The sequence below is a fragment of the Sceloporus undulatus genome, chromosome 5 (genome assembly GCF_019175285.1).
Source record: "Sceloporus undulatus isolate JIND9_A2432 ecotype Alabama chromosome 5, SceUnd_v1.1, whole genome shotgun sequence".
In the NCBI taxonomy this organism is placed as follows: domain Eukaryota; kingdom Metazoa; phylum Chordata; class Lepidosauria; order Squamata; family Phrynosomatidae; genus Sceloporus; species Sceloporus undulatus.
This window is the reverse complement of record NC_056526.1, coordinates 135093537-135105760: the sequence shown is the minus strand read 5'-3', so window position 1 is coordinate 135105760 and position 12224 is coordinate 135093537. Positions and strand designations below refer to the sequence as shown.

Here is a 12224-nt window from a genome sequence, read left to right as displayed (position 1 = left end):
AACTACACAAATTACTTCATCAGGAAGCGATTGTCACTGAAGAATTTAAGAGATCATGTAGATGTGCATTCAAAGTTCTGCATATTCAACACGAACACTGAAAATTGATTGTATTAAGTCTCTTATGAATCAGATCTTTTAAATTATTTAAACCCTTAATTGTGTATTTGGAATATTCAACCTGCCTGTTTTAGACCTGAGTAAATTAACTCTACAGTATAACAAGATTAATGTACATCATTTTATTATAAAATTGTTTTTAAAAAAGTAATACAATGCAATAGTATGCAAGACAAGGTTGACTATTTGACTACAAATGTTTTACTTTGCTCAAAATCAAGCAGTCACTGAATTTCAAAGAACCATTAAATATGCCAGAACATTTGCCAATATCAGCGTTAAAATCTATCAGTAGTGGCCTTTTGCTACTACTTACATTAGAATACAGATCTCCCTACAGAGAATCATATTACCTATACACAATTCTGTACAGTTTTTATACTGAAGCTAACAATGAGCTGCACTCGACTTCACATTCTTAGCAAAATCATGGACTTTTGAGCACAAATCTTTACACCAGGTTAAACTTTACTCTTCATCCTCCTCCTCTTCATCCTCCTCCTCTTCTTCATCTTCCTCTTCTTCTTCGTCCTCTTCCTCCTCCTCTGGTTCTTTCTTCTTTGAACCTGTTGGCCTACCTGGACCCTTCTTCCCTACATCACTCTTACCCTTGGCACGATATGCTGCAATATCCTGTAAGGTCAACAGAAGAATGAGAATTTAAACAGTTTTAGTTTTTAAAATATCCTTAAAAATGGCAACTTGGTATTCCCAAATAAAGCTTTGCTTTGTCAACAATACATTTGCACTCTTTTTTTTTCCTGCCAAGATCGACCAACTGCCTCTCAAGGTGTCTTCTAATACAAGCAATATTCAAGCAATCGTTTAGGGTCACCCATAAAAATTATATCATGTGGCCAGATTATTTTTCTTGGCCATTACTGTATCAAAATTAACAATGAATCTTGATCAGCAATCTAACTTTGTTTTATTTAATATGCTGTCTTTCTCCCAAACTAGACCAGTCACTGAGTATGCAATGCAAAAGATAATATCCTAAATGCTATGATTGTATAGTAAATAGCTGATAAATAAGAGCAATTGCTTTGATTCTACCTTCTCATACTTCTCCTTTAGTTTTGCTGCCTTTTGCTCAAAGGGTTGTTTATCTTTTGCTGTCTGCGTAGACCACATTTCACCTAATTTTTTTGCTGTATCCCCAATAGACAATCCTGGATGGTCACTCTTTATCTTTGGACGATGTTCAGAGCAGAACAAGAAGAAAGCTGATCTAGAGAGTGAAGAAAAAGATGTCACAGACAATGCCAACCTCCAGGACACACAAGTGTACAAAAGTGTGTCTACGTTTCACTGGTTTTGATTTACAGGTGTCAAAATGAAAACTAGTTCAGTGCTCTCCAGAACTAAATATGGTGGACTTACGGTGGTCTTTTGGGGGCATTTGGGTCCTTTTTCTTTTTCTTCTCTCCTTTAGGAGGAATATAGTTTTTCATCTCTCTATCATATCGAGCTTTGTCACCTTTTGCCATGTCTTCAAACTTGGATTTTTCTTTGGCAGACATTGTCTATGGAAAGGGGGGAAACCAGAATACTTAATACCACATTTAAAGCAGACACAATCATTTTAGCATTTTGGATTTTTTAAGGGGAAAGCCCATGCACTTTCCAGTTTGCCCATTAGTTATACTGCCTGCAAACTATCCTTGCCATCAAAGATGCAATTGAGTTTGGGAAGACCAAGCACCTACAATTAGTTTAGCCCTTCTGCCCCTCCCCCCAACTAAATTACTAAAAATAGCACTTTAAATTCATTAGTGATGTTTAGCTACCTGAAATTATTTGTTCACTTGAGGGCCTCTGAAAAGATGGTGACTCAGTAACTTCCTCCTAACAATGACTACAAGAATGGCTTAGCTATCAAGGAACTGTTGCAAAACCATTTACCACCAAACTCAAAAGATCAGGGACAAGCAAGATAATCTTGCTACTTATACAGCTGTCCCTTCATTTTAGCAAGGGATCCATTCAGGACCACCCCACGAAAATGTAAATGTGCACCTATTCAAGCCCTATTGATTTGACTGGCCATGTGCTCCTGCGCACACACCGTTTTATCCCTCCCCACTTGCTGGCCGGTCCATGAAGGACTAATACCAAGGACTCCAAGTCCACAAAAATGGAGGGAGGCCTGCGTATCAGTTCTTACAACGCTCAGTCCTTTCTTAAATCCAAGAAATTATTTCTTCCAAACCTTCCTCCGAATTAGACTTTCTGAGGAACTAGCAAGGACAAGATGTAACAAAACATCCCAACACTAACTGCTGTTGTTCAAGCTTTTTATGTTGTAGTGTCATATATTACAGTCGGTCCTCGCCTTATGCGGGGGATCTGTTCCGGATCCCGCCACGTAAGGCGAATTCCGCCTATGCTGGAGCCCTATTGGAAACAATGGGGCTCGTGCATGGCGGCGCAACGGGCGCGTGTGCCCATTCAAATGAATGGGACGCGCCGCCCCTTCTGTCCTGTGCGGCTTGAGTGCGTATGCTCAAGCCGCATATGGTGTGCCCGCGTATGGCACGGGCGCACTGTATTTTAACTAATTTTTTAAAAAGCAAAGTAAATGCCTCAAGTGATTGAAACACAGTTGATTTAAAACATCAAGGAGCTGGAAAGATTAATGAACACAGGAGTCAATAACTGTCAATCATTTTTCTTTCACTAAATGATCTATTTTACTAATTTTACAATTTAGTAATGATCTATTTTAACTATTTTGCAAATTCCCAACTGGGGAAGATCAGCCCATTTCTAATACTATCAGGTGTTCTCAAAGCAACCCTTACAATGCATGGCTACCATTTACTCCACTCAGAACTGAGTCCTGGAAGCCAATACAAGATTGCCACTCTTGTGAACAAGTGCTCCCAAAACAATGTACTCAGCATGTGCCTCCATGGATTCAAGCACCCACAGCTTGAAAATCTTTTTAAAATACATAAATCCCCTTGATTTTACCATTTTGCAGACAAGGCATTATCTTACTATGTCTTTGTATTCCATGGGAGCTCTGGTGGCACAGTGGTGAAATGCCAGTCCTGCGGCCACAAGCCTTTCACAGCTTGCTAAAATGAGTTCTCAACTTGTTGGGGGAAACTGTAAACCACTTAAGGAGTGCTTAAGTGCATTGATAAGTGGGATAGAAATGTACAGGGGACCCTTGTTATCCGCTGGGGCTTGGTTCCAGGACCCTCCATGGATAACAAAATTCATGGATGCTCAGTTCCCATTAAATACGATGGCAGAGTAAAATGATGTCTCTTATATAAAACAGCCAAGTCAAGGTTTCTTTATTGATACATATGTATTTTAAAAATATTTTCCGGTCAGGAATGCTTGAATCTGTGGATAAAAAATCTGTGGATACGAAGAATGACTGTGCCTGCCATGGACCACCCAGATTCTGGCATTCCCCCCCTTTTCCCCCCATTCCCTATTCATCGCTTGTGCCAATATTATTATTATTATTATTATTATTATTATTATTATTATTATTATTATCCTGCCTTTTCCCCAGGGAATCAAGGTGGGTTACACAACAAAATAAAATACAATACAAAAGAAAAATTCTTGTTTTAATAAGAAATCTCCTCCCCAAACCCCCCAAACATAAAATAGTGGGTTAAAAAAGCAACAACCATATAAATTAATTAAATTAGTATCTATTAGCTGGTTAAGATGGTTGTGTTGTAAGTAGATTGCATATAGGGGTGTGTGTGTGTGTGTGTGTGTGTGTGTATATATATATATATATATATATTACTGTTAAGTGAAAAACTAAAAAATATAAAATTAAATGAATATCTATTAGTTGGTCAAGACGCTATGCATGTTGGATATATGTTTATATATATATATGTTAATGTTAAGTGGAAATTTTCATAAAACTTCTTTTTTAAAACAAAAAGGAATGCCGGTGGCTCTTTATAACTGGGAGGCTGCAAAGGAAAAAAATAAAGGGAAATAATAATAATAACAATAATAATAAACAAGGCGCTGCCTGGAGAAAAGAAAGGAACAAATAACAAAACAATAATGCTGGGAGGGAAGGGAAGCGAGAGCGGGGCGAGCTTCCTGCGAAGAAGGGCCGATGAGTGCTGCCAGTTCCCGCCTTTTAAGTACTTGGGCGTCTTGGTTGGGAAGGAGCAGCGCGCGCACCGAACCCCGCCCGCGCATGCGCGCGCGCTCAACTTTTCCCGCTCGCTGCCGCGGAGGAAAAAGGGGGCGGGGTCAGAGGAGGCAGCGGCGCGCGCGTTCGTGCCCGAGAATGGGGCGTGGCTTGGTCGTCGCCGCCGCGCGCGCCACTGGGGAGGGGCGTGGCTTCGCGGCGGCGGCGGCGCCCGCGCGCCTAGAGGCCTCTCCCAATGTCTCTTTCCCCCTTCTCTTACCCGCCATCGCTCGGAGCACTTCTTGGAGAACTCGGCGAAGTTGACCGAAGAGTCCGGGTGCTTCTTCTTGTGCTCCTCGCGGCACGTCTGGACGAAGTAGGCGTACGAGGACATCTTGCCCCGAGGCTTGTTGGGGTCGCCTTTGCCCATGGCTTCCTGCGGAGGGAGAAAAGACACAAGGCGGGGGAAGAAGGGGCCGAAGAATAAATACAGAGGGGAATAAACCATAGTAACAAGTATTACACACACACACAATTTCCCGGCTTAGGGGCGCTAAGTGCTCCAAAGCCACACTGGAGAGATAACCCAGTTTGATACCGTTTTAAACTCTCTGGTTCTTTGGTATGGAATTCTGGGAGTTGGAGTTTGTTGTGGGCCCAGGGCGGAGCGGAGCTCTGGCCCCACAACAAACTCCAACTCCCAGAATTCCATACCAAAGAACCAGACAAAGAGTTAAAGCGGTATCAAACTGGGTTATCTCTCCAGTGTGGACGCAGCCTTCGTCTACAGGCCCACCAGCTCCCCTCCTCCTGCCCTTCCTTGCCTGATAGCGGCGACGCTGGCTCTCTTCCCTCTTCAACACAGCCGCGAATGGGTCGCTTCCAACGCACTTGGATAGCCTCTTGTTTTCCACAGTCCTGCCCGCCACAGCAACTTGATCCGCACAGCGCTTTTTCTTCTCCTTCTCTACGGCCCGCCCCCGGAGACAGCGGGTTGGCTGCCGGCTCCATTTGAACCTGTCCAAGCCACACCCCCTCAAGTTTCCCAGCTTCCCATTGGCTAATAGCGGTGTCGACGTCAGCGAGAGGATATTGCTAAGTTCGGTTGCGAAAAAATGAGGGGCGGGAAAAAAAGAAGAGGTGGGGTTAGCTTGCGCTTCATACCCGTTGAAACCGGTTAGGGAGTGCGCTGAGCGAGTGGGATTAAGAGCCCGCTTCTGATTGGAGGAGAGGAAAAGTACCCTCCCAGAGGCGGCTGCTATTAGCCGAAAGGAAAATCCTGAGTTGTGATTGGTCAGTGGAAGGCGAACTAGCGTGGTTTAAAAATACTAAAAAGGGGAGGGGGGAGAAAAAGAGTGAGGAGGAAAACAAAAAAGAGTTCTTCTAGAGGAGAGTTTAAAAAAAAAGATGCGGGAGGCGGCGACACAATTGTTGTGTTTGGGAGCGGGAGGGAGTCAAGAAAGTGGAGCGGGCGGGCGCCTTCCCTGTTTCAAAGAGTGAATTGATTGTGAAACTTTCTTTTAGTGTATTTCAATAAGCATCATGGAGCCCTGCTCCAGCACGCCTTCCATGCTGGCCCTCGTCTGAGAGAGTAAAGAGAAACACTTGCAGAAACATAAGTCCATGCTTCTTAGCCGTGCTTAAAATGGAGGACACTGTTATTTCAACATCTTCCTGGACAGGAGATGGAAAGGCAGGAAAAGGAGGAGGAGGACGTCCTCTGGAGCTAGGGAGCAGGGGCCCCAAACTGCCCTTTAAGACTAGGGCTCTTTGGACTTCACTTCCCAGAAGCCTCGGCTATGTTGGCCAATGCTCTGGCATTCTGGGAGCTGAAGTCCACAACAAACTGCTCTAGATAGCTATATATTCTCTCATATATATATATATATATATATACACACACACACACACACACTATTATATTCTATATGTTGTATAATATATTCTATATATTATATGCTCTCTCTCGCTCTCTATATGTGTGTATGTATATAAACACATTGTATAATATAGAATATAATAATAGTATTATATATTGTATACCTACGTATGTAGAATATGTGTTTGTATGTATGTGTGTGTGTATATATATATAGAGAGAGAGAGAGAGAGAAAATATATAATGTATAGAATATAATAATAGTATATAGATATATATAGAATGCAGTATTATCTAATATATATATATATCGAGAGAGAGGGAATGGTTTCTTGTGGCCCAGAGAGCTCTCTGTCAAAGGAGGCTAAATGAAGTCTGACACAAAACTAGCACAGCCTATAGCGCAGTGGCGGCTAAAGCGGAGCTAAACTGGATTATTTCTCCAGTGCGGATGTAGCAGAAGACGCTAGACTCTGCTTCAGGGCCCCTCTCCCGCCGTCTTCCTTGGCGGAGATCGCAGTGCAGCCCCAGGGCTCCGGAGGCCACTTTGGGCGGGCTTTTGCTCGGGGCCCTGGCCACCTGTTGCTGCTTCTCTCCTCCTCCTCCTCCTCCTCCTCCTCCTCCTCCGCCTGCTGCCTGGAGGAGGTCGTTTCTCCAGCTGTCGCCGCCTTTGAAAGGCCTCTTTCTTCCTTCCTCTTTCCTTTCTCCCAAGTTGCAGCCTTCCTTTGCTCCCCTTTACTTTGGGCCCCAGAAGATACTGGAAGTGGAAAGGGTTAGGGAAGTAAAGGGTGATTAGTCGCCCTCCTTTGGTCCAAAACACATTGCAGAAATAGCCCAGTTTGAGACCGCTTTAACTGCCCTGGCTCAGTGCTAGGGAATTCTGGGAACTGTAGTTTTCTGAGACCTTTATCCTCCTCTGTCAGGGAGCTCTGCTGCCACAATAAACTACAATTCCCAGGATTCCCCAGGGCAGTTAATGCTGTCTCAGACTGGATTATTTCTGCAGTGTCTTTTGAACTATAGTCCAACATTTCATATTAAATTCATAGTATATTTCTGCCCAGGAAGAATTTGAAAACAGCCTCCATTTTGAGCATGACTAAAAACATGAATTTTTATTTCTAAGTGAAGTGTTGGGGTTTTTTAAAGCTTTTATTTGGTCCTGCCCTCTATTTTTCTGCAATGGCCAACATTTTGTGATGCCTCTTCCTCCTTTGCATTTAGGACACATCCTGGTCACTCTAGAGAAGAAGGGAGCATGGCTCCAGCTCCCACAAGAGATACCTGCACCTTATTTGGTTGTTGTCGTTGTGTGCCTTCAAGTCATTTCTGACTTATGGCAACCCTTGGGGTTTTCTTGGCAGGAATTGTTTGAGGAGGTTGGCCATTGCCTTCCCCTGATGCTGAGAGAGTGTGACTTGCTCAAGGCCACCCAGTGAGTTTCCATGGCTGGGTCGGGATTCAAACCCTGGTCTCCAGAGTCATAGTCCAGCCCTCAAACCACTACACCATGCTGGCTAGAATGCCTTATTTGTATCCATGTGCTATGCAGTTGGCTCTCTGTATGCGTAGGGTTTTTTCCCCCACAGATTCAATCATCCACAACACACACATGTCCCTCCATATTCGCTAGGGTTAGGGGCACAAGGCCCCCGTGAATGTGGAAAAAACGCAAATAACAAAAACACCATGTTTTTACATGAGAAGACACTTCTCTAGGAATCTCTAGGTCCTCCGGTGCAACTCTGAGGTCAATTTCCGACAGACACTGACCATAGAACTGCACTGGAGGAGCTACAAAGGCTAGTAGAGTATTCTCTCTAGGTATCTCTAGGTCTTTCAGTGCAACGTTTAGTTAAAGTTGACCATAGAGTTGCACTGGAGGAGGACCTAGATATTCCTAGAGAGGACATATTAATCAAATCCGTGAATAATCAAATTAGCAAATATCAGATCCGCAAATATGAAGGGATGAGTGTGCCGTGAAACGTCTTCTAGCTGTTTTAAAATGAGGATACAGTCCAATACAGAGCTAGTGTGGGGTAGTTTGACCGTTGGCGTATGATTCAGGAGGCCTTGGTCAAGTCACACTCTCTCAGCCTCAAAACAAGTTAAAGGCAAGCCCCCTCTGAGCAAAGCTTGCCAAGCAAACCCTGTCATAGGGTTCCTATAAATCAGAAACAACTTGAAGGCACACAACAACAAGTGGCCCAGTACAGGCAGAGATGACCTATATAAGAGAGTTCTGTAATTGATGCACAATGCCATAATCTCTCTCTCTCTCTGTGTGTGTGTGTGTGTTTCCTGTAACACAAAGAGCTATCCACCTAGAATAGTGTGATGTACATATTAGGGAATTTGAGAGCCCTTTAGTCTATGCATTTGACCTGGCAATATGAATTTGTGTTTGAATTATTAATTTGCACAATATATTGTGCCAAGGAAGTTATTTTTCTGCTCTTAAATTTGACTAATAAGCTTAGGACACCATGTGGTTGTTGTTGTGGTTGTTGTGTGCCCTCAAGTCATTTTTGACTGATGGCAACCGTAAGGCGGTGAACCTATCCTGGGGGGGGGGGGGGTTGGCAAGATTTGTTCAGAGGAGGTTTGTCATTGCCTTCCCCTGAGGCTGAGAGCATGTGACTTGCCCAATGTCACCCAGTGGGGTTTTATTTTACGGCCAATCTGGGATATGAACCCTGGTCTCCAGAGTTGTAGTCCAGCACTCAAATCACTATGCCACCCTGACTCTTTCAAATATAGGTCATATTAATGGTAGAAGACTTTCGTCTTAAAGGAGGAATGCATGGGTCTGTCGCTGCAGAAGCTAGCAGCATTTGAAAATAACAGAATAAAACAAAAGTCCTGTTAGATCAGACCACAGATCCATAATGTAGTCTAGCATTCTGCTTCCAACACTCATCAGCCAAATGCTCCTGGAAAGCTCAAATGGGGCATGAAGGAAATAGCCTTGTCTCTTTGCCTTTTAGAAATTACTATTCAGGTGAATTCCACCTTTAAACCTGAAAGTTCCTTTTAGCTATTATGGCTAATTTGTCTCAAAAAACAAAACAAAACTTGTGATCTATCTAATTCCATGTTAAAACCATCTAACCTTATTGTGTGGTGGCAAATTCCATAAACCAATGGAGTGTTATTGTGACCAGATTAATTATTAGCAAAACCATCAAGGCCTACTATTTACACTTGACATAATATCAGTTCAGATACTGTATATTATTCAGTTCAGACATAACATCATTTCAGCACTTTACCACTGCCATTTCAGTTGTGATATCCATTAGATTAACACAGTTCTGCTTTCCTTCATTTTTGGTGCTGTGTGTGTGCAATGCATTTTAAAACACTCACTTTCCAAAAGGTCATGATAGGAGGCATTTCCACTCTAGCCAAAATCTCTGCACAGATTAATGTAGTGCTACCTGCCGTGCAAGATTTTGCACAAGCATTTTTTCAATAAACTATGAGGAATAATTTTAAATTGACCCAACCCTTAACAGCAAGTATTCTGACAAATACTTGCTGTTAACATACAGTATCCTTGCATAAAGGCAGATTTCAGTCTGCAGTGGTCTGAACATGGGAGTAAGCCCAAGTGAACACAATGGGATTTCTGGTGTAATGTGTATAAAATGTCTTTAATTCCTTTGCCCTAAATCCAGTTGTTAGTCTCAAGCAGATCCACTGAATCAGTTGAATCTTAAATGCTGATTTACCTTTGATTTAGCAGGTCTTCTCTAAAGATGCATTTTAATCTTGATTTGCTGATTAAGAAGGGTTTCCTTAGCTTTAAAGGAAGTGTAAACATATTTTAAAAAAGGAAAAAAATCTTTAAAAACAGCTACATGCAGCATATGTAAACTGGTAATGGGATTGCATTTCAGGTGTTTTCTCAAACAGAAGAAGCCTTTGGATTTGCAATTTCCTTCAGTGCTAAATATTAAAAGTAGCATTTAATAGAGCTTATCGCTGGGAATCCCAGTAATTTTACAGAAATAAAACAGTGGATTTCCACCAAATCAGGTTCATCTTTAACACCAGAGCCCTTGAGCTATGATTAAAGAAACAGGTTTGCCCTTTATTCTTGGCATTAAAGAATAAGCCCAAGTGTTTCTTAAAGGAAAGAGCTACATTCTTTGCTCAAACTGTTTCTTTCCCTGCAGAGTTTAAGTCATAAGTGGAAAGCTTGAAATAAAGGGAGGGAGGAGACAATAACCAATTCAGCAGGTAAGCCTTGCTTTTACAGTATCAACGGCTAACATGTAGCTCTGATGGTAACAGAACAATCAGGATATAGGAAATGTTTAATTGCTAATTAAAAGTTTGCAGTGATAATTTTTAGTATTATTTGGAAAATACTCATGAGCTAATGTGAGACCTACCTTCCCTCCAAAAAGCAAAAAAATCTCCATCTATTCAGAATGATACCTGCTTAGGAAACAAGTAGCTGCTGCATCAAAGCAAGAAGGCTTGCTAATAACATTTGTTTTATTTAACTCAAATATTTGTACCCTGCTAAGGATGTAGTGGAGCCAGGGCTCATGAGGGACTATGGTCTCTAAATCCTCTGAGGTGTTACCCAGTGCGGGCCTCACCCCCTACAAACCCCTAATGACACCACTGACTTGTCAAATAGGCATTGACCTTGCCATTGCTGCCTGTCTGTGGAACCATGGCATTTTCCTCTTCCTCACTTTGGAGAAAGAGCAGGGGTGTGCTAACACATCTGCCAACATACTTCCATTCTGCATCAAGCAGGGAGTATTCATGTTCAGTCTGACCTAGTGCAGTTTGGTAGAAAGAAGAATAAGCAGTTAGTTCAGCAACAGACTATATGTCACAGCCAGACAAAAACAAGGAGGCAGGTGTTATTTAGTAAAATATTTACAGCCCACTTTTTAGCTCCCAGAGCAGAGAGTAGAGGTAGTATGTTAATTCATCCCTCTACTTTACCACCTAAATCTAAGATATGACATACTAGGAGTCAGAGACCTGGAAAAGGTTTTTGTTTTAAATGTATTAATTTAGTTAATATTCCACTCTTTTGTCCCAGAACATGCAGTAGTTCTAGACCTCTCCAAAAGTTAATTGGTGCTGAACACTGACACACATTACTCCTACAACAACAACAAGTTTATTGATTAGTCAGTTGACCATATCAATAGAATACTAAATACAGTTACAAAATTACAACACATTACTGCTATAGCATAAACTTTATTGGTGGGAAATGATGAAGAGCAAAGCATGCCTGCCCTTTCATTGATAGGGCCTAGCATCTTCTCTTCTCACAGTCAGCAGTAGAACTGGAGCCCCAAAAAGCAACAGATCCCATCTGACCTTGAAAGCTAAGCAGGGTCAGCTTTGCTTACTACTTGAGTGGGAGACCACCAACATACAGGTCCTGTAGGCTATATTTCTGCGGAAGGAACTGGCAAAACCACCTCTGAGTTACTTCTTAGCTATGAAAACACTATCGGGTCACCAAAAGTCAACAGACCACTTGAATACATTTATGGATGTTGTCCTATTGAACAAAGCAGGATTTACTTCTAAATAAAGATGTATTTTTATTGCATTGTTGGCTTGTGTTAAACCTTTTTAAAAGGGTAGCTTTCTCAAAGTGAAGAGGCAAGGAAAATCAAGTAGTGTGTTGAGTAATTTTTATGAACAGAAGTATTGAAAACTGGGTTCAGAACAGGTTTGTGCAGCCTTTATGTTCATGGGACTTCGGGGGTAGCACTGGAATAAATTTTCAATACTTTTTACATCAGTTGGACTAAATAGTTTTTATCAGGAGTGGGTCAAGTGAACCCTGAAAATTCAAAGCTCTACACATTACCAACAGGGTACCCTTGAACATGGGTGCCCTAGCCTGAGAGGGAATTTTGAAATGCACAGTGTATGGCTTTTCTGGCCTTTAATGTTATTTTGCCCACATCTAGAGAAATTCAATTTTTGACAGAGAAATTACATGCACTTGCCATTTGTTAAATGTTAGTGTCTCCCACCCCCATTTGTCTTCCAAGAATGTTACTTTCTGAGGGACCCTTTTCAATGTATCCAAGCAACTGTCTC

At 42.1% G+C, this 12224-nt stretch overlaps 1 protein-coding gene across 1 annotated transcript; it reads right to left on the bottom strand.

Annotated features, from left to right (window-relative positions):
• Positions 1–227: 227 nt before the first annotated feature.
• Positions 228–5223, bottom strand: HMGB2 (high mobility group box 2). Its single transcript, XM_042469769.1, has 5 exons — positions 5071–5223; positions 4527–4682; positions 1504–1646; positions 1177–1351; positions 228–753 (listed from the first exon to the last, which is right to left on the bottom strand). The coding sequence occupies exons 2-5, from the start codon at positions 4674–4676 to the stop codon at positions 589–591; spliced, it is 633 nt and encodes a 210-aa protein (XP_042325703.1). The 5' UTR covers positions 4677–4682; positions 5071–5223; the 3' UTR covers positions 228–588.
• Between the last annotated feature and the right edge of the window lie 7001 nt (positions 5224–12224).

Coding starts and splice junctions, on each gene's coding strand:
- HMGB2 (XM_042469769.1), bottom strand. CDS start 4,676: ATGGGCAAAGGCGACCCCAACAAGCCTCGGGGCAAGATGTCCTCGTAC. Junction 1,647..4,526: donor AGTGCTCCGAGCGATGGCGG/GTAAGAGAAGGG, acceptor CCCTTTCCATAG/ACAATGTCTGCCAAAGAAAA. Junction 1,352..1,503: donor AATGCCCCCAAAAGACCACC/GTAAGTCCACCA, acceptor TTCACTCTCTAG/ATCAGCTTTCTTCTTGTTCT.